At 34.5% G+C, this 23169-nt stretch overlaps 1 protein-coding gene, 2 long non-coding RNA genes and 1 other non-coding gene across 6 annotated transcripts; 1 reads left to right on the top strand and 3 right to left on the bottom strand.

The window, feature by feature from the left end:
• The first annotated feature begins 1329 nt into the window (after positions 1-1329).
• Positions 1330-4014, top strand: LOC122607147 (pre-mRNA-splicing factor SYF1-like). Its single transcript, XM_043780069.1, has one exon. The coding sequence runs from the start codon at positions 1330-1332 to the stop codon at positions 3886-3888; it is 2559 nt and encodes an 852-aa protein (XP_043636004.1). The 3' UTR covers positions 3889-4014.
• Positions 4015-7891: 3877 nt separating this feature from the next.
• LOC122607550 lies at positions 7892-12654 on the bottom strand. 3 transcript variants are annotated; one of them, XR_006325065.1, is made up of 4 exons: positions 12474-12654; positions 9150-9500; positions 8670-8810; positions 7892-8586 (listed from the first exon to the last, which is right to left on the bottom strand). It is a non-coding gene; the product is annotated as an uncharacterized LOC122607550 (long non-coding RNA). The 3 variants fall into 3 exon arrangements; XR_006325066.1 differs by having other exon boundaries at positions 9150-9488; XR_006325064.1 differs by lacking the exon at positions 12474-12654 and having other exon boundaries at positions 9150-9875.
• Positions 9689-9830, bottom strand: LOC122609606. The gene has a single exon (XR_006325356.1). It is a non-coding gene; the product is annotated as a small nucleolar RNA snoR143 (small nucleolar RNA).
• A 3326-nt stretch (positions 12655-15980) lies between the features above and the next one.
• Positions 15981-17481, bottom strand: LOC122608601. The gene is made up of 3 exons (XR_006325267.1): positions 17358-17481; positions 17175-17267; positions 15981-16557 (listed from the first exon to the last, which is right to left on the bottom strand). It is a non-coding gene; the product is annotated as an uncharacterized LOC122608601 (long non-coding RNA).
• Between the last annotated feature and the right edge of the window lie 5688 nt (positions 17482-23169).

Here is a 23169-nt window from a genome sequence, read left to right as displayed (position 1 = left end):
AATACAGTAATTCCTAACTTTAACTACCAACAATTTGCCGTAAAAAGAATATTATTTCAAGTTGTATCATTAATGCTAGAATGTGACGTTGAAGATATATACTATCCAGTCACATGTTTGTTATGACACGCATGTAAATAAACTAGAAAAAGTGGAAATTAAAATGCAATCGTTTGATGCGATTATAACTCACCACATAGGCTCACAAATATAGGCCCATAGATAAAAATTAGAAGTTACGAGTTTAAAGCTTGCCATAGTATGAATTATATGTGGCGTTTCTTTTAAGTAAGAAAATAATAAATTAAACTAGAGAATTCTCATCAATTATTTTTTCTTTATTATAAGTAAATAATGAAGTGATCAAGTGAAAACCATTTCTAAGGGCTACGCCCTTAAAGCTAAGGGCGTGTCCAACAATCACCATCTCTTGGATCATTGCGCATCAAATTCATACCATTGAACATGGACGGTGGATAACCTCTTTAGATTGGATAAGCTCAAAGCCCCTTCCCGTACCGTATCCATCCGTTTTCAACACACAACCCATAAAATTTTATATTAGTTAATAGCATGGTGTACGTGCAGTGCGACGACAATGGCGGCAATGCAGTGGTGTCGGCGACTGATGGTGGTGATGACGTTTAGTGTAGACTATTAATGTAAATGCAGTTAGAATAATGGTTAGTGTGGTTATTTTAAGAGTTGAGGGACCGACGGTGTAATTTATTTTATAAAGAATATTTTAGGTGTATATGTAGAGAGAAATAAATTAGGGGATGGTTGTAAAAATTATAAATGAAATTTACTCGATTTCACGAAATTATCCTTTGAAAGCTTAAGTTTTTAGATAACAACTTTTGTTTATTAGCAGAAAAAGTAACCTAAAAAGCTTGTATTACTGTTACGGCATCTTACTCGCTATAACAGTTGTCGCTGCAACACGCGGACACATTTTGTTTAAACCAAAGTCGGGGCCCGGGGCGGCAAAGTAACGGCGTCGGGGAAACCCTCTAGCTTAAATCTAGTTTCCAAAAGTTATTTAGCAGTTGGTCGGTTAATTGTTTAGGTCGGTTGGAGCTTTTTGTTTGGTAATATACCAGGACTAGAATTAGTTTTTCCCCTGTATATAAATAGAGGGGGTTGGTGCTTTGTATCGGATATCCCAAAAAAAATAACCCAAATCGAATTTTCTGTTTTCGATTCCAATTGGTCGAAGCTTACGTAAAACTTTCTTTTCTTCAAGGGTTCGTTAGGGGCTCGGATTTACAAATTAAGACACCAGCCAGCCTTTTGGTTGTAATTAGTTTAGAAGTTTCATAACTATATATGTCGTCTTTGAACCTATTACAAGTGCTCCGAAACCCCTTCAACCTTAGAGTATGGTGGCGTTATTTAACCGAATTGCCTTTCAAGGAACGCTCAGTCATATACGAACGGGCGCTCAGAGCATTACCAGGCAGTTACAAACTTTGGCATGCCTATATCCGAGAACGTGTCGAACTGGTACGTAATTTGCCCGTTTCGGATTCCCGATACCAGGCTTTGAATAATACGTTTGAACGTGCCTTGGTCACTATGCATAAGAAGCCCAGGATCTGGATTATGTATCTGGCTAGTTTGACTGAACAAAAGTTGGTCACTAGGACGCGTAGAGCCTTTGACAGGGCGTTACGTGCGTTTCCCGTTACTCAACATGATAGGATCTGGGACAAGTATTTGGTTTTTGCTAAGCAGAGAGGGGTTCCGATCGACATGTCTTTGAGGGTTTATAGACGGTTTTTGAAGTACGATCCGGGTCATATTGAGGATTTGATTGAGTTTTTGTTGAATTCCAAGTTGTGGCAAGAGGCTGCGGAGAGATTGGCGGGTGTTTTGAATGACGATAGCTTCTATTCCACGAAACATAGGTTGTGGTTGGAGCTTTGTGATTTGCTTACCCAACATGCGAGTGACATTTCTGGGTTTAATGTTGATGCGGTTATTCGAGGCGGGATTCGCAGGTTTAGTGACGAGGTGGGTCGGCTGTGGACTTCGTTGGCGGATTATTATATCAGGAGGAAGTTGTTGGAAAAGGCGAGAGATGTATTTGAAGAGGGGATGACCACGATTGTTACTGTTCGGGATTTTAGTGTGATCTTTGATGCCTACTCGCAGTTTGAAGAGAGTGTGCTTGCTTTGAAGATGGACGAGGATGAAGAAAACGGTGTTGAGGCCGATGATGACGGAGAAGATCGGCTTAACGTGGAAAAGTTGGAGGAGAAGATCAACAGGTTTTGGCTATCCGACAAAAACGATGTTGATTTGAGGATGGCGAGATTAGAGCATCTTATGGACAGAAGGCCGGAACTGGCCAATAGTGTTCTTCTTCGTCAAAATCCTCATAATGTTCAACAGTGGCATAGGAGAGTTAAGATCTTCACAGGGGATCCAACCAAGCAGATTCTAACTTATACTGAAGCAGTACGAACGATTGACCCAATCAAAGCGGTCGGCAATCCCCTTTCCTTATGGGTTGCGTTTGCTAAATTGTATGAAACTCATGAGGACCTTGCTAATGCAAGGGTCATCTTTCACAAGGCTGTCCAAGTTAACTATAAAGTTGTGGATGATCTTGCTCGTGTCTGGTGTGAATGGGCAGAGATGGAGCTTAGACACAAGAATTTCAAGGGAGCACGGGAACTAATGAGGGGTGCTACAGCTGAGCCGTCTGCTGAGGTGAAACGCAGAGTGGCTGCTGATGGCAATGAACCGGTTCAAATGAAGCTGCACAAATCCCTAAGGCTCTGGACTTTTTATGTGGATTTAGAAGAAAGTTTAGGCACCTTGGAATCTACCCGTACTGCATATGAAAGGATCTTGGATCTGCACATTGCTACACCGCAGATTATTATAAACTATGCAATGCTGCTAGAGGATAACAAGTACTTTGAGGATGCTTTCAAGGTATACGAAAGGGGGGTGAATATCTTCAAATATCCTCATGTGAAAGACATTTGGGTTACTTATCTCTCAAAATTTGTGAAACGATACGGGAAGTCCAAACTTGAAAGGTCCAGAGAGCTGTTTGAGCATGCCATTGGAATGGCCCCTTCTCAAGTGGTAAAGGCCTTGTATCTTCAATATGCTAAGTTAGAGGAGGATTACGGCCTAGCTAAACGAGCAATGAGGGTATACGATCAAGCAACAAAAGCCGTCCCGGCTAATGAGAAGTTGAGCGTGTATGAAATTTACATAGCACGTGCAGCTGAAATTTTTGGAGTCCCTAAAACTCGGGAGATCTATGAACAGGCCATTGTTTCTGATGGGCTTCCCGATAAGGATGCCATGAAGATGTGCATCAAGTATGCTGAGCTTGAGAAGAGTCTAGGAGAAATTTACCGTGCACGGGAAATATATGTTCAATCATCTTGTCTTGCACACTCTGATGGTATATTTTGGAAGAAGTGGCATGATTTTGAAGTACAACATGGCAACGAGGATACTTATCGAGACATGCTTCGTATTAAGAGGAGTGTTTATGATATTATGCCCCAGCACACCTTAGTGCAGAAGTCAACTGGAGAAGATCAAATGGCTGCTTTAGAAAGGCAGTTAGCTCCTGCTGCTGCTAGAAAGCTTGGATATGTAAGTGGTGGTGTTCAAGAATCACAAAAGGAATCAGGAATCCTACAAAACCAAGAAGAGATTGATCTTCCTGGAGGGAGCGATAGTGACGAAGAGGATGGTGATGGAAATGTTGAGATTGCACAGAAAGATGTTCCTGATGCCATATTTGGTGGGCTTATCAGGAAAAGAAAAAGAGATGAAGAAGCAGAAAATCAAAATGCAGATGGCGAGGCCCGTCTTGATGCACTTGAAAGAATTAAAAGGATTGCGTCAAGATAACTACTAATATTTGGAGGTCTCAAGTCATCCCATTTTTGTTTTTTAGATCATTGTACATGGAAATTGCTTGCTTAGAATAGTGTTAAAAAGCTTGATCTTCTTTTCTTTGTTAAAAACCTTCCCAGTTTTCCCATGTCATGCTCTCTTCTCTATATCGCGCTTTCAAATCTGTAATCTGTAGTGCTAAATTCTATTAGTTTGATTACGATTAGGGATTTTGTATTCTAAACTTTTTTTTACAATTAGTTTAATTACAATTGGGTTGTAAATGCAGGTGAATTCTTTATATAGTTATTTATCACGGATCATTTGACATCATTAGTGGGATTCATGAATGTGTATGTGTTTATATACGTATGTTCTAACAGAAACTGTTTAGGATGCTGTCAACAGATACATTGGCAAATCATTAATTATCCTGCAAAACCTGTTTTAGGTGATGTTGATATCACTGCTGCAGAAACCCGAAAAGTTATGAAAAAGGAAAAATGTTTGAAGTAAGTTATATATACCTACCTCAGTAAGATGTTTAGGATCCTTGAATAAAAGTAATTAGTTTATCAATGGAAAGTCTTGATTTTTGTAGTATATATGTTCATAATTCACTATCAATACAAAGGTTTACGAATCCAAATACTGCTATGGTACAACTGATGTAACTGATTGTTTTGTTGCAACTCTCTTGCTACTTTATTGTATATGCAAATTCTCTACATATAGTTGTAAACAAATATTGCTATGATAGTGAATGACTCGACATAAAGGTCGATCTCACGGTATAACATCTTAGAACTCAATACTTATTTGATTATCAGTGACCATCCCCATATTGTTCAATTTACTTGGCTCAAATTGCATTATCAGATTATTCAGATCCCAAGTTTGACAAAAAGTCAAGTCAAAATTCCACAGTAGATGATGATTTAGTACAGGACACGGATCACCCAGGACCAGGAGTGATGGTGGAAAGGGAGGATGATTGGTATCAACGTCAATATTAGTTCCAAATTCTTGATCGAGTTTAACCAACGACGATGGTTCATGGACATGATTATCTTGATCATTGACCTTTTGCAGGTGATGATTGCTGGAAAAATAACACGGGTCATATCATTTCCAGCAAGATGCTATCTTTTCATTTTGGAGTTCCAGAAGTTTTTTACCGTACTTTGCTATTTCTGCCCATATGTTCATTGACATATAACAAAAAAAAAAAACCAATATCTTCAAGAAATGAATCAGCTTGACCAAAACAATTTCATTTAAGTTTATCTTGCATACTTATTTCCCAAGATACTGTGTAGATCAATTGTGAGCATGGCTTCTTGTGCATAAAAAGTTTCCCTTTTCAAACCTGGCTGTAGATAACTAATCCATCGTAATCTGCAACTCTTTCCGCATCTTTGTAAACCTGCTCCAACAGTATTCACATTAACTATTAATTTGACTCTTTTGGTAATTACATAGAAGTATACTATTCTTTAGAAACAATATCTTGTGGCGTTTAGATTTGCATAGATGGGTCATATAATGTTTATATTTTTGCATCAGAAACAAATGATAACGCTAAATAGGCCACGATTGTGTATGGAGGTGCTTTGTGCACCTTTGAAAGTACATCATACACCGATTGCATCATCGACATTTTTTGGCTTGTTCAGTTTTAGTGGTGCATAAATCACCTCTCTTAGTGATTGCCATACTACTTGATTATATATCAGGAGTGAAAGAAAGTAGTAACTGGCAAGTTTAGGGACATAGCTCCAACAACCATGGTGGCTGTGTGTAGTAATATATTTAACTAGTATTTCGTCTTCTTCAGGTGACCACATCCCTATTTTCAATGAGGTCTATGTCTCTCGGATAAGAATGAGCGATCATGGACAAACAGACAACGTTACATATCCTTTTAAAAGCTAGACACTTCAATATCATTATCAGATGATGAAATGTCAGAGATCAAAGGTAGTTTCGTAAGTCACAAAAGAAAGAGATGAGTGCATGGAAGAAAGGGAGATTGGGGCCTGATCGTCCTTGTTTACCTCCTACTTTAGCCAACGCACCAAAGCCTTGATTGAATTTGCTTACTCCCCTGAGTTTCACATCTTAAGAATGAGACTTTAGGACATAAACAACAAAGCAATTTGGTGATTGTAATGGAAGATAGAGAAGATTCTTCAATTTAATGAAGTACAGTAACATGTACAGATTTAATGACATTAGGATAACATCAACAGTGCCAAAACAATCAATGTTAAAAACATACATCTTTAGAGTCATGTCTATTGACATATGTAGAGTAGACTTTGGTAATGTGTCATTTTTATTACATTTTGTAGCGAATCTTGGTCTCTTTGGCTTCTTTGCATCCCATGGATATAAGAAAATGTATCATTTTCAATGATCAAAGTTATCACTTGTTATGCAGACTTAGTTGTAATGATTAATCACTCGGGTCATGGTTATAATTAGTATTACCAAAACTTAAATGGAACGCCTTTTGTAAACTTGTATCTGAGTTTTTTGTTTATCAGCATATTAATAGTGTTTTGAGTATGCTAAATTTTTCTTTGTAAGGATCAAGAAGACGGGTAAGGGAAACATGTGGAAAACTACAAACGAGAAGAGTTTCAGGTATTGTAAATCATTAGTTTGCTGGTCGTTTTAGAATAGGTCATCAATCGATTTTTTTGACAGGGGGTTTTGATGCATGGTCAAGAGAAAAAAAAATGAACCCTGTCAACTTCCCAGATTCCCGCTGTATAACAAGTTACAACTAGATAGGAGTGGTAATCTTCTCTACGGCCCCCAAAGAGGTGGGTGGTCTTCTACCCAGGTTTTATGTATTGACTGATTTGGGTTGTGTTGTATCTCAAACGGGTCGGATAAAAAAAATAGTTAAAAAAATAAGTATTCATCAAATGGGTTAAAAGTGTCTTTTAAAAGCATACCACCTTCTAAACCAGATTAATAATGTTTCTGTAATTATAGTAAATGTGGTAAGTTATTTTTAAAAACTAAAAGAGTATTGACAGAAAAGTTTGTCCAACCCTACCATTCTGTTTTTCGTCTCTACTAAATAGTGACTGTCACTCAATCCGTCCAACCTGTCATCTTGTCACCTTCAGTTTCTGAGATGTATATGGAACTTTCCTTTGATTAACCAATGGCCTATCTAGCACTAGCCTGATGTAACCTCATCAGAGTCGGGCTTGTATATAGCGATATAAACTTGAATCTTGGCAAGAACTAGAGTCATCCGAGCCACGTTCATGTTTACAACATATTGAATGTAAGCCTTGTGAACATTTTTATAAAATCTTCTTTTATTGCTCTTATCAGACAAAAGTTGGAATGAGAGTCATGTCTATTGACATATGTAGAGTAGCCTTTGGTAATGTAGCGAATCTTGGTCTCTTTGCATCCCATGGATATAAGAAAATGTATCATTTTCAATGATCGAAGTTATCACTTCTTATGCGGACTTAGTTGTAATGATTAATCACTCGGGTCATGGTTATAATTACTATTACCGAAACTTAATGGAACGCCTTTTGTAAACTTTGATCTGAGTTTTTTGTTTATCAGCATATTAATAGTGTTTTGAGTATGCTAAATTTTTCCGAGTATGCTAAGTTATTAGTTTGTCCAACCATGCCATTCTGTTTTCCGTCTCTACTAAATAGTGACCGTCACTCAATCCATCCGACCTGTTATCTTGTCACCTTCAGTTTCTGAGATGTATATGGAACTTTCCGTTGATTAACAAATGGTCTATCTAGCACTAGCCTAATGTAACCACATCAGAGCCGTGCAGAAAGTAGAAGCTTCCATCAAAAAGTGCAAGTGAGTCAGGTTTGTATATAGCAATATAAACTTGAAATCTTGAAAAGAACTAGAGTCATACGAGCCACGTTCATGTTTACAACATATTGAATGTAAAAATCGAATTTTTAAGCCTTGTGAACATTTTTATAAATTCTTCTTTACTCCAGAGAATTCATGCAATAAAAACAAAAAAAATATAGAAGTAACAAGAAAAGAGTTGATTTTTACCGTATCTATTCATAGAAAGCATTTAACAACCAATGATTCCTTAGGTAACACAGACAGGAATCAGATTTATGAAAGTGTGGTTACAATTGAACTACACCTTGACAAACAACTAACACATGAAGTTCTCAAAAAATGAATCAAGAGCAATCTGACAAAGAAACTTTTCACCAAAACAAACATTATACTGTACTATGGTATCTAAGGCAATGAGTTAACGACACATTACTGAATATCTTCAGCCTACAAGGAAAAACATCCATGATCTTCAGTGATGAACAAGCCTTGGTGAAATTCCAAACTTTACTAATGAAGTCACCGACCAAACATTATACTGTACTATGGTATATAAGGCAATGACACAATACTGAATGGCTTCAGCCTTCAAGGAAAAATATCTATTAGCCTGACTGATGCAGAAGCCTTGGCAAAGTTCCAAACTTTACTAACGGATTCACCTGACTTCTTGTGGTAGAATACCATCTTATGCAGCGAACTTCCATTTGCCAAAAAAAATCCTGCCACCGTCTTGTTCTTGTCTTCATCAAAGTCAAAGAAAGTCACACTCTTCAAACAGGTACTCAGCTTAGTCAATGTTTCAGAATGATTTAGTGCCTCTACCAGATTTTTGTCAAACTTCAACTCCTATAAGGACAGTATTAAGCTAAATTAGCTACACATAAGCCTCTGCGTAAGAACCACAACAACTATGTCTAGAACTGACTTACCTCATAAAACACCAGATGGAAGGATTCCAGCACCGGCGTAGTTGTAAGGAACTGAACGAGCTGGTCTGAGTTCTTATATGTCAGCACTAGAGTTGTAATTGTAGATAGAGATGCAGCATATGAGGTCTTTCCATCGAAGGACTGCCCACCACAAACCAAAACAATCGATTGGAACAAAAGTTAAGATTTAAACATTCTGAAAACCAAACAAACATCAAAAACGACGCCTGCGATCTCTGGATTAAATAGCGTGTTCATTTGTGTAGCGGTTAGAAAGGAAATTGAATTCATCACTTGCTAATGATGAAGTAGACATAATTTGGGTGGTGTTTGAAATGAAATGTTTGTGTTTTAAAATGAAATGAGAAGTTTGTTTGATGAATTGTTTGTGTGTTAAAATGAGAATAAGGTTAGTATTTAAATAGGAAAAAAAAAATGTTACCGTTGAAGGAAAAAAAACACAAACAAACAAACGGCTACCTTTGGTCCCACCTTGGATGTCCTCAAACTTCTTGGCGAAGAACAAGTAGAAGGACGCAGCCACAAGGACGATCACGGCTTATACACCATCCGCGTCTTGGCAACTTGGGACGCTACTCAAGACGGTGTATAAGCACAATGTAACCCACCTTTTCTATCCTATACAACATTCGGATAACTATATTTGTTCATTAATAACCAAATTCACAGGCCCTACATACACCATGTGCTCTGTTTCGCAATTTCTTTATGTCACAACCTCTCATCATTCCTCTTAGTGCTGACGTACGCCAAGTCTTTTGACTCAAATGTACCTCGCACTCATAATCGTCAAAAACCCTGCAAGCAAATCTGGATGATAAAACAGTATATTTAAATATTTTCTGCAACAAATCAACCGTTAATGACTTGAAATTTAGAATTATAAATCCTAAATATATTGGATGATTAAAGGTACTGCTGTTACAAAGATATATATAATCAGTTTAATAATGACATTTGTCTCAAAGGATTATTATTATAAATATATATAAATATAAAAATGTGAGATGGATAATAGTAGACAAACAGATGGGTAAAAAACTGTTCATCTGTGGAAACCATCTCTACGGTTGTCTGGCCGTTGCCTAAATAATTTTCCATCTAAATCAATAGATCAAAAAAAAAAATAGGCTTTTAATATACGCATTTGTTGTGTATATAAATAGAAACATGAAAATATATTTCAACTCTATTCACAAATTGAATACAACAAATGCAAAAATTATTATTAGTTACAAAAAGAAGATAAAACATATATATGATATAACACAAAATGGGGCTCATATCAAGTGTAGTTTTTAGAGATCTCTGTCATCGCCAATTATTTAACACAAAAAATAACCCAAAAACTATAGCAGAAACGAAACTTTTGTGTATGCCTTTAAAGCCATCTTTGTACCGAATTACAAAAAGAGGCGGCATTCGGATCGTCTATATCATAGTCGGGTTTTTTTTCTATATAAATAACCGGCTAGAGCCCTCTCTCTTTATAATCATAGCCCCGTTGTTTAATATGGATTTTGGAATAAAGTGGCTATGTTTTGTGGCTGCTGCTGCTGATTCATTGTGTATATGTGATGTATATTTATAGGTAGACTTACAGGAGCTATTAGGGTTTTACTTTTCTTTTTCTGTTAATAATTAACGACAAACTTAACGGCACCCCTTTTCCTACATGACTTGACGATTGCTTTAACAGAAGTCATATTGACTAGTGAGTATTTAGAGACACGATGTTGGTTACAATTGTCTTATGTTGATAAAATGTTAAATTGGCCTGAGGAGTGATATTTGTACCAAGTTTTGATAAATTTATTATACATGTGTTATAGTAATTTGTATTATGTGTTCAAAAAGTTGTACAATAGATTTATTAAGATCTGTGGTATGAATATCATTTTTCTTTTAAATTATGAAATTTTTTTTATTATAACTAAACTAACTTATTTTTTATTAAAAAAAAGTTGTGTAAATGTGTTTTTTCCCCTTTTATATATGGATGAGGTTTTCATGATTACATTATCTATATCTATACTATACTATATTCTAAAGCAAATCTCCCTTGTCTACATTTTAAGTTTCAACATTTATTTTCTCAAAATGCTCATATATCAATTCTATATTTACCTAACACCTTTTCTCTCTTCTCAAATCTCAACCAATCATTTTTTTTCTCTTTCCTCCATAAATCATTTATTCCTCCAATTTATAGAAAATTTTTATCTTAAAAACCGTACAATCATAAGGTGTTCTTAAAATTTCATGCTCTTTCATTAGGATGTCATTCGATATACTTTCGATGAATTTTTAAATCTAAAGGCGAACGGCTAAGGCATTTGGCTATCACACTCTATGACCTATCACCTCTTATGACCAATCACACTCTCACCGCCACTAACTCGACAGCCGCCGCAACGTGCGGGTACCATTCTCGTCTGTTTAAATATACGAGAGCATAATAGGTCATAGAGTGTGATAGGTCATAGGAGGTGATATGTCATAGAGTGTCAAATGCCACTGCATTTGACTTGACAAAGTCAATTCTGTCCAACAAACACCAAAATATATACTTCCTTTAAATAAATAAAAAATTTAATCACAGCCTCAAAACAACTTATCCAAACCTCTTTTAACTAATGTCTCCCAACCCAAATCTTCAAGCTCCCATATAAAACACTGCACATTTTTGTAACAAGAACAAATAAGACCACCAACTGTAGCCACAAAACTTATAAAAACAAGGCAGCTTCCAAACTTTTCACCAATCCATAGCCCCTTATGACTCCCAAACTAATCCTAAAAGAAGAACAGGTAAAGGATTTAAAAAAAAAAATCATATCATACTTGTAAACATGAGAGAATGTATAAAACTGAAAGATTCAAACATATACGGGCATTAATCAAAAACGCACAATTACATTTGTAAACAATCAAACGCATATATTCAGTTTTCAAGATTAAAGATAAGATTACAAAACCATTAAAAACATGTAAAATCACATAAAGATTCAGTTAAAAGTTAAATTAAGAAGGATCATACATAAAGACTAAAGAAAAACAATGAATAAACAATCAAACATCAAAGATCATATAGAAATTCCTAAGTAAAAAACCCACATTGTATCACGAATCAAAATTGGAGAAAGACTGATCATATGTACAGAAATAAAGAAAAAAATTAAACCTTTGTTGTGGTGGTAAAATATATATAATAAAGAGACAAAGATTGAATAAATCAAATAGAAATTAAATTGAAACGTATAAAACCCACACCAAATATAAAACCCATAATCAAATTTTGAGATACAATGATCATACATTGAAAATTAAACAGAAAGACGAAGCCTTTTGTTATACTAAAAAATGGTGGGAATATATACACATACGTATAGAAAGGGATGAAAAGAGAAACCTTTTTTTGTGAATCTTGTAAGGAACTTCGAGATACAGAGCAACCAAGAAAGAAAAATTTGAAAGAAAGGCGGGGTGCTTTTTTGTGTAATTCGGTAATTTCTAATTTGTTGAGAGAGACACGTTATGACGTTATATTTATACACGGAGGATTTGTATAACTGGGTATGTATGTATGTGTTAACAACAAATAATGAAGTGCATTTGAAAATAAAAAACCAAACATACTCTCAACTTATTAGTCCATCTTAACAACAAAAAGTGAAATCAACATAATTTTTTTGGTTTAACAAAGTCTTTTTACAAAATATAATCGATGCATGGCATATATAAAATATATTGATAAAAATGTGATTGTATAAAATGTCGTACCTTCTCATCTTCATTGGTGGTGATGAAAATGAAATCAACACTTTGAGTCCCTTGACTGCCTCATACAAATGTCCTTGGCTAAAGTTTATCGTCATCTTCTTTGAAACTGATTCTATTTTTATTTTATTTTATTTTTTTTGACAAAATTGATGTTAGATCGTAAAAGCTGCAATAGAGAGCTATGAACACAATGGAGGTAGGTTTTTATTTTAGGAGGATGGAGGTTTATATATGTACATATAAAAGAAAAGATTAAACCCTACAAGGCTTTTCTTGTGGCCCATTTGGTATTTTTCATTTTTAGGCCCGTTTCATATTGTCGATCTCTTTGTCATGATGTGTAATAATCACATGTATAACTTGACGAGATGCGTACCCGCATAATGCGGCGACGGGTGGTGCTATTGGTGGTGATGGTAACGATGTGGTTATTAATCTAAAAATAATTGACGTAAATGATAGTGTAGTTATTTTTTGGTTAAGGGATATATCTTTTGTAAATAACTTTATTAAGAATATTACACGGATAATAGATGGAAATATCTAAATTAATTAATAAAGAAGATAGATAGTTTGGATAAATATGGGTGTAAAATATTTTAGGGTATATTGGGTAGATTTAGTGTGTGAGTTAGGATTGTGTTGAAAATTAAAGGCATTTGGGTATTTTAAAGGTAGAGATTTGAAAATGGGGGAAGGTAGTTTGTTTATTAATACGAGAGTAAGTACCCGCACGTTGCGGCGGTGAGATGGTGGGGTGATAGCTAGGTCATAAAGTGTGATAGCCAAAGGCCTTAACCGTACGGGTTCCGCCATCGGATTTAAAAGATGTACGGTTTTTGAGATAAAAGATTGTGAATGAATTGGAAGAATAAATGATTTATGGGGAGAGAGAAAAAAAATGATTGGGTGAGATTTGAGGAGAGAGAAAGGGTATTATGGTTATTTTAGATAAATATAGAATAGATGAGAGGGGTATTTTAGGGATGTACTTAAAATCAATACTGAAAATTTCAATTCGTTGAAAATTTAGAGACTTTTTGTTTTACGAGAGTAATTACCCGCGTGTTGCGGCGGTGAGATGGTGGGATGATAGGTCATAAAGTGTGATAGCCAAAGACCTTAACCATACGGGTTCCACCCTCGGATTTAAAAATTCATCGAAAGTATATCGAATGATATCTCTAATGAAAGAGCATGAAATTTTAAGAACACCCGTATAAATTTTATAATTTATCGATGTACAGTTTGTGAGATAAAAGATTTTGAAAGAATTGGAGAAATAAATGATTTATGGAGGAGAGAGAAAAAAGATGATTGGTTGAGATTTGAGGAGAGAGAAAGGGTGCTTGGTAATATATAATTGATAAAAGAGGCATTTTGAGGAAGTAAATGTTGAAACTTCAAATTTTAGACAGGGGGATCTTCTTTATAATACGAGAGCAAGTACCCGCGCATTGCGGCGGTGAGATGATGGGGGTGATAGGTCATAGAATGTGATAGCCAAATGCCTTAGCCGTACGGGCTCCGCCCTCGGATTTAAAAATTCGTCGAAAGTATATCGAATGACATCTCTAATGAAAGAGCATGAAATTGTAAGAACACCCATATAATTTTTATAATTTATCGATGTACGATTTTTGAGATAAAAGATTTTGAATGAATTGGAGGAATAAATGATTTATGGAGGAGAGAGAAAACAAATGATTGGTTGAGATTTGAGGAGAGAGAAAGAGTGTTAGGTAAATATAGAATTGAAATATGAGCATTTTGGGAAAATAAATGTTGAAACTTAAAATGTAAACAGGGTAGATCTGTTTTATAATATAGTATAGATAAGTATAGATAGTATAGATATAGATTAGTGTCTATGAAGTCAATTTGTGATTGGATTCGTATTAATGCTCAATATCTGGTGCCTACCATGAATATTTTTACATAGATTTCTCTATATAATTAAGAGATGATAGTTTTTTGATTAGTTGGTAATTACGAGAGAATGTCATGTAGGCTTTTTTCTTATGTGTAATATTTACATTAATTTTATACTTTTAAGCATTCCATGTCATTTAAATTATTCTTAATCTTTTATCCTAAACATCATTAATTAATAATACAAATATTAAAAAGAAAAAAATGGCTAAAGTTTTGTTGGAAGTTTTGTTTAATAAAACAACAATAATAATAGTTGTTAAACTTTTTTACGTAGTCATAGTTAATAATATTAATTTATTTATTTGAATTATATCATATGATATGATGGATAGGTATTAGTCTATTTAATTAATGAGAAAAATAAAGAAACTTTGGAGATGTATATGTCTTTTGCACGAGTTACGTAAGTATTTTGTTAACTTTATTCATTGATCCAATTATTTTCAACAACATCAAGATTTGTATTGATAAAGGATTTTTTGATGTTAAGATAATAAATTTTTTGTGTTATAAAAATAGGTTGAAAAAAGATGTCATTAGTTGGAGTATTGAAATATTTTCAATGTAATTTAACAATACTTATTTGAGGATAATTTAGGTCTAATGTGACTTAAGTTTTTAAGTGACAACTAAGTTTTTTGTTTACTTATCATTTATTTTTTTTAAATATTTTATAGTATTATTTTAACAATAAATTAAATAAGATATCGTAATTTTTTTTTTCTTTTTCATCATTTGAATTTAAAAAAATCTTATTTTACCTATTAGTTATTAAATTAAAATTATTTTTTATTTTACTCATATTTAAAAAATTATTCATTTTTTGAAAATTAATTCTTCCAGTTTATGTTTTATGTATTTAAATTGAACTAATGTCGATGGTTTATCAATGAAGTATATTATATTTAGTCTATTCCTTGATTTGATTTGTTCATGATTTAGACATTATTAAAGAATATAGGTCCCTGAATAAGTATTAAAATAGTAAGTTTATATTTGAATACATTGTTGTTACAATATTATAGTCTAACACTTCAATTTAAAAGTATTTATTATAATTTTTGAACATATATTTATAATAAAATAATTTACCATGCAACCCATGGGTTTAATCTAGTAAGATATAAGAAATGATAAAACCCTACAACACTTTCTCTTATGGTCCATTTTCTAATTGTTGGTATTTTAGGCCCGTATTTCATATTATTATCGTATTTGTATGCTTTACTAAACAAAATGATTAATCTTTCCTAAATTATTTGAACAATCATTGAGGGATAGTTTGTTTTATAAACATGTAAAGATATTAGGTGGTCCTAAAAAATAATTCGAAAGATATTTACATAAACTAAGACAGTTAATATAATCTCGGTAGCTTTATAACTTCAAAAGAGGGTACAGTACAAAATTAACACTTAGTCTATGACATAAGCTTAATTTGAGTGTGCGACATAAAAGTATAAAACTAATGTGGCATGGGTTTAAGGAATGGAAAGACAAGAAACAAATATTAACCTTCAAAGTCCAAAGCTAAGATGGTAATCATTGGGTTTTATGGTACACCATGGAGCAGAAGGCAAAAGAAATCAGGTACACAAAATGAATGTTTTAATGCTTTACATAACCAAAATTTGTAATTCTAACAACAATGAAATTATAATGTCACAGCAAACAAGGCAAGTCCCAAATCCATTAAAGAAAAAAACACCCATGATCATAGTTTTCGTTATTCTTCCATCGCAAACAGCTCACAGCAATCCTTCACTGTGAAATCTTCGCATCACAAGATCAGGCCCGAAGCTTACAAGTTTGCTGCTTATATCAGGAAATGAAACTGATGCCTATCACCCATATCCTTAACCCCACTTGGAGGAAGCCTCACATGCCGTGCATGTCCACTCACTGCTTGACCTTGACTCTTCCGATCATGAGTTGACTTTCTTGATTCTGGCATGCGATCAATCTGATGTGCAGAAATACCGAGTCGAGCAGCTCAGAGTCTTTCATGGCACCAGTTTTGAGCGATTGTATGTTGTAGTAAGCAAGATGAGGAAGAAGACCAAAAAGAATTTTTTGAGTTGCTCATCTCCTATGTTTTTCTGGGCAGGTTTTCCCTCCAAGCTTGTAAGGAATTGTAATCAGATGAAACCTGCTAAGATTATCTTCCACTAAGTTTACCAAGCAGGCAAGCATCAACATTATATAAACATTTAGTTCTAAGAAACAAAAAGACACACGATCTGACCATCTATTTAGCCAGCTCTAACAAAACAAAAAGTAACACGAACCTCTGTTAACCCGATCCGTTGCTTAATATTACTTCTGAAATCCTGATTATTCAATTCCATTTATCTATAATTTCTTATATCCAAGAAAGCGTGATGGTTCGTTCTCATTAATTTCAATGAGATAAAAAGGGATCAATCCCGTTATTTTCACTTGATATGGAGGTTATCATTTATTTTTTAAAACAAAATCAAAGCAAAAAAAGATATGGTCATGGCATTACTATTCGAAGTCTCATTCAACTACCATGGATAAATGCAAATAATTAGATGTGGAAAGAGAGTGTTTCGGGTAAAGGGCCAAGACAGGCCTGGGTAACTTTGAAACGGGTCAAGTAATCATACCCGATTAATAAACACACTTTCCTTTTTATGGTCTTGAATAATGCCAACTAAAACTTATCCTGAATTAATGTCAGATAGCTAGAACCCAATGCCACAACTTCATAACCAAATAAAGATGATGCAAGCTTTAACAAACCTTATTGATTAACTGGTCATCATGGACTGTACTACTAATCTTCTTAAATAGCTCATAAAGCGCTGCTATTTTAGCAGCATTATGCTAAAGCAACTACATTCAAAATGAGATGAATATCAAACGTAAAGTTAGCATGATTCTTTGTAAAGCAACGATGTCAATGACCATTGACAAAGTACGTACCTGAATACAAATTTACAGACTTCAATACCAACCGAACAACATAAGTCACCCCGGATGCTGAGGAAAATCTTAACCTTTGATTGATAAAAGTATGCAATCTTGAATTTTTTTTTTAATAAGTTTAGTTTATCCCGCAACAAAGGATTCACTTCAATTAGCTTTTTAAGCTCGCCCAACATTATAGCCCCGGCAGATTTGGTGTCTCCATATTTTGATAATTGCTCGTTGTCTTTGTATGTATATTTTTTTTATTACAAACCAAGACAGGTTACAACAAAAATAGATACATAATACGATTTAAGAAAAAGACTTAGATACCTGAAGTTCTTCAGAGTCAAGAGGTTGTGTTATTTCCTTAAAAAGATCTACATTAAAAGCTGAAAACACCTCAAATCCTTCACTAAAAACATCAACGGCCTTAGCACGATTCTTCCCAAACTAACTCGGGTTTTGCCTGCTCATGTTGGAAAGTTTTTTTTTTTTTTTTGGGGGGGGGGGGGGGGGGGGGGGGGGGAGGCAAGCATGAATGCTGGAAAAAAAAGGACATTCTTTAGTTGGTGGGGTTGAATACATTAGAATACTTTAAAAAATGACATTCTTTAGAGCCATCGTGTTACCTTCTATTGGTCTGTTTTGTTGCCATTAGCTGTAGTTACCTTTTTGTTCATTAAAAAAGATGCACGGGTAATAAGGGAATGTAGTTAGATGTTTACCTCATGATTGAAGGCGTATTACATATATGCATTTTAAGTTGTAATCAAGACGTCGTCACATCAAAAGGTCAAAATTTACGAGACAACAAAAGGTGAAGGATTGAAAATAGGGCAGAAAGTAAAAGGGAAAGTAAGCGGGTCAAATGAGCTTTAAGGATAAAGGATTTAACTCATATATAATTCAGTTTCAAAATATATTTGCAACTTACATTCGCCATTTAGTTTGTTCAGATGTTTTAGCTTGAACCGATAGTGGTGTAATCCTCTTCAATTTTTTAGATGAGGATAGTTTTACCACTTTCCCATTTCCCTCTTCAATAGCTACATATTGTTAGTGATAAAAATCAAGAAAAAGGAAAAGAGAAAATAGGTTTTTTATGTAGGGTATTTAATAGATGATAATTGTGAGTGTGTGATTTCTTTTCCAAGCTGCTCCCTTTTGCTTGTCTCAGGATGCACACCCACCAAAGTCTTCCCAAACAAAAATATATATCATCAAGATGAGGGGTTTCCAGTTTCTTTTCATACTCCCTACCAGCCAGTCCAAAACAAAATAATAAAATGAATGGGAAAAACCAAATATAATGGTGTAGGGCGTCTGGATGGACGTTAGCATGTTTCTAACATTGCATGTTGGGCTAAAATATTACCTGGTTTTAGTTCTAAGCTCAAACGACTAAAGTTAACCTAACCTGGCAAACACAGACCCTTAGATTTAGAGTTAAAAAATAGGCCCGCAAGTCGGGATAAGTAAACACTAAAACTATTGGCACACTTTCCTTTTGTGTACGTAACGGGTGGAACTTTAAAACAAATATGACAAACTACAAAATTAAAAGTACACTTATGTAATAAAAAGGGGCTGATTGCTATTAATGACCCATTCATCCTAATTGGGTAATATGGCGCACATCAGGCGGAGCCAAAAACAAAATTACAGCCATTTGACTTGCGAAGAAAGCTGGTCACAAAAGCATCCATTTATCACTTTTCTGTGTTTTATGTATCTATATTACAACTTCCTTGCTTGCCTATGAATAAACATTATTGGATCCGTGGTGAATCAATGACCTCGCCTGGTTCTTATTTCTGAATGATGAATGGGCGCTTGTTTAGGCAACCAAATTATTAAGAGAGCTTATTTCATTTATTACCCAAACCACCTAACTAACCCATTTGGACAGCCTAATGAACTAACATATGATGTGATATTAGTAGACTTATGCTTTCAAGGTCAACATATTCCGGGCAACAACTAACCTCTAAGCACCTAAAATGAACCAACACAAACAAATATAGAACAGGCTAAAGACAGAATCATATACTTAATATACAAACCTAATCATAACCTATTATGTTTCACCCATACCTGTTTTATCCGTCACCAAGCTTATGTGACCCATCCATTTGGTTACCTATACTTCTGCGCTAAAATGACCGCTTTAATTTTCAATTCTAATCCCTTTATAGCAAGCAATCTCAATATTTTATTATATGTAATTTGAGTTCAGTTCAACAACCCAGTTATAAGAACTTACAATGCCCGTAATATCAAGTAGCTCTCTTTAATATGTACCTTAACCTTACTTTCTTTTACTTCTCTTGCAATGGGGAAATCTCATCGCTGTCAATAACCAGTGTAGACGATGACCTCGTTAACAAAGCTAACCTGCACAATTGTTTGTGTATGGCGTAAAATTGTAGTTTTCAAAAGAATATAATGTAAACTAATTGTTAAAATAAACAAAATAAGGATATATTGGTAAAACTAAGCTATTGTTTTAGCACTCCTTCATTCCCTAAAAACGAATTAGTTTATAAAACATAAACATGTTGATGATAAGAAAATTTGAACAGGCGTTAACATCTTACAATTTCCACGAGAATCAAGAGATTGATGTGTTAGATAAATGAATCATATAAACGAAAACCTCGGGTTTGGAAGACGTTGCAATTTTGACTTCTTTAATTTACACTGGGCAGATTTGGGTTTTTATCTCATAAAGGTCAAACATGGAAAGAGGGTATATTGTCAAATGGTTGGAAGGTAAATGCAAAAGAATAAAAAATATTAACTTATCCAAATTGGAAACAATAACAAAATGCAAAGGAAGACGGAACAAACTTGAGAACCTCACCAGGGGTGTCACGAAACTGATCATATGCACCATGCGCGGCTCGACAACAGTCTTAAGAGTATCCTCTATTGTCTTAACTCATAATCAACATATGACTGTAACGTAGGGGGTTACTAACTTTGTAATCATAATCAAAAGGTATTCAAATAAAGTAGTTTAAAAGATGGTCAACCCAGCCCGGCCCATTTTGCCACATGTTGAAACCCATTCCCATATTCACCTGCCCATCTTGCCCCTACACTAGTTTAGTTGAAGACTGGGGGAGAAAATAGTCAAAATACTTGGATTGTATTAAGTAACATTTACAACAAAAAATAAACGAATATTGATCTATAGGTAAAGGTAGCAACCTTTTCATACTACAAAATAGACACTGCAACTCTGATTTCTTTTTCTTTTTGCTGGATGTTGGAGTAATTTTAAAAGATAAACAACCAATCCGTAATTACTACTTACTGAGATAGAATCCAAATTAAGCTCACCTCGTCTACAAATTCTAATCCTCCCTCCCATGTGAGCTGCAATTCCTATAAATAAAAAAAATCTTGATTTGTGTTCTGTATCATTCCTCGCAATCAAAGACATACTAAACCCATCAATGGTTGAATAAACTATAGAGGATTCGATATGTTTTGTGAGCGTGAGAGAGTTTATCACATGAATGATCCCATCATATTTACATAAACACAAAAATGAAGTAAAGGAATTATGAGCATACCTTACCAGGAGCATCCCTCTCACCAGTTGAAACACAAGTACCCCAGTGCACAAAAAACTACTAAGATTTACCCGCCTTCTTAAAAGCTAAACCAAAAAAGGCTTGTATTTAAGCAACACAACCTGTCACTGCCACTACTAAAAGCTATAGATTCGAGTTTATATGTGGGTAAAAAAATTGGGAAAAAAAAGACCGATTTATGAAAATGATCCACTTGCTTTAAGAAATTGGATTTTTACTCTGAACACAATCAATTTGCTAAGGAATAGCAAAACATGTCTGCTTGAACAATGGGTCAAATGAGACCAAAATTTCACTCATTGACATGACGTTGACTTTGTTGGTTGATATGCTGACATAAGCTGCTCACTTCAAGTGTAACTGCACATCTATGATTGAACCCATAGAGATTTTATACACTACTCGCTGGAGCTTTTGAATCTTAATCATGTTATATGTCACGAATCTATCAAGCAACAATCTGACCAAATCTGCTTCTGCACTTGCTGGCCACAAATAGAAAAGCCAATTAATAATAACACAATCTTTATAGCATATCCAGGATTCTTGATTCTCTTGTTCTTAAGCACCAATAGAAGGGGATGGTATTGGTACTGCATTACTACTGTATGGGCGTTAGAGATGCATTTTAGGATGGATTCTTATACATTATTAACCACATATCGGTTTATTAAAGCTAACTTTCTAGCTTAGATTATTACACATTTCCCCTATTGAGTTTCAAAACACATATCCAAACAACATTATAGTAAGTTTTGAAGCAAGCTTGCCACAACCAATAACAATAAACATATGGATGTGAGACAAACAACATGCATAGAAGTATGTTTCCTTGCTCTCGGCATAATCGATGAAAAAAATATAAATGAGAGCAAATCGTTATGTAAGGTGCTGGCTATAAGAAACCCACATGATCTTAACACAAACAATGGACCCTACAAATGAAGTATCACTCATGGATAAGCAGGGACTGCCTACAAAACTCATGACATCACTTCCAACAATTTTAGATGATTTACTCGTATAATGTTTCTTTTGCCTCGATCTTCTTTGATACCCATTATTATTGTGTCTTTGTACCTCTAGGAATACCTCCAATGGTATCACGAACCCCCACCCTTCATATAATCCCTACTTGGCATCATGGAAAGTAGGTCACTGTAACTATTACAATATCTTTTACTCGGTGCTTTATAATCACAGACAACCACTTGATTCATTTCGATTAAAGCCAACGGATTGGTTTAATACACAATCGCGACTTAGGCTTATGTGTAGCTTGATCCCATCAATTGACATCTCTTCCTCCTCCACTGATTACATCCACCAACCTAACCTCTGATAGTTCTACTTTTGCTTACAAATTATAACTTTAAACTTTCAAATTCTATATGCTTAGTAAAGAGAATAACAAAGGATTAAGATTCTACTCCATCAAGTCAAGTCAAATCCAAATATCAACCCATAGTATTCATAAATATACATACAGATAGTTAGCTTGGAGGAAAGAAAAAAAAACAGCTTACTTAATTATTACTGTTCCAGTTAATAATGCTGGAGGGATGTCCCAGACACATAGTTCTGTAATACCTGCATAAAAATTGATTAAAGTGACCATGCATTTCTAAACACATACTACGAATAAAAATGAAGATGTGAAGATTATGACATCCAGTTCTTTTAAGTTTGGCAAGCTACCAAAGTAAGATGGTAAAGGACCAGTCAACTTGTTGTCCTATAGATGGTCTATAATTCAACCAACAACATAATATAACAGCAAACTATACAATACATATCTCGATAGTTAACCATTGTGAGAAGAAAGTTACATAATTATCAATTTATCAAGGTTGCTCATATCAGGGATCAACCCATTGAGTCAATGGATCAGTTTCTTTTTAACCACCTCATAGAATAAACCAGTGCTTAGGTGTTAGAAAAATAACTAGGCTTATAATATAAAATAATAGCTCGTTAATACTTACACCTCCGACAACTCTGCAAGTCTTTTTATCGCTGATGGCCTCATCATTCGCAGAAGCCACCATTTTCGTAAATAAATAAAAAGAACATAAGAAACAAAGCTTAATTATTAAATTCATCTGACTATTCATACAATCATACATATTCAGCTCACATATCAAGATAGTAAACCCCAAAATAGTAAATTACACCATTGGAGAGTGAAAATTGAATCTTTATTATAATATCAATATCACATC

This window comes from Erigeron canadensis, chromosome 7 (assembly GCF_010389155.1).
Source record: "Erigeron canadensis isolate Cc75 chromosome 7, C_canadensis_v1, whole genome shotgun sequence".
Taxonomy (NCBI): Eukaryota; Viridiplantae; Streptophyta; class Magnoliopsida; order Asterales; family Asteraceae; genus Erigeron; species Erigeron canadensis.
This window is presented reverse-complemented; position numbering and strand designations above follow the sequence as displayed.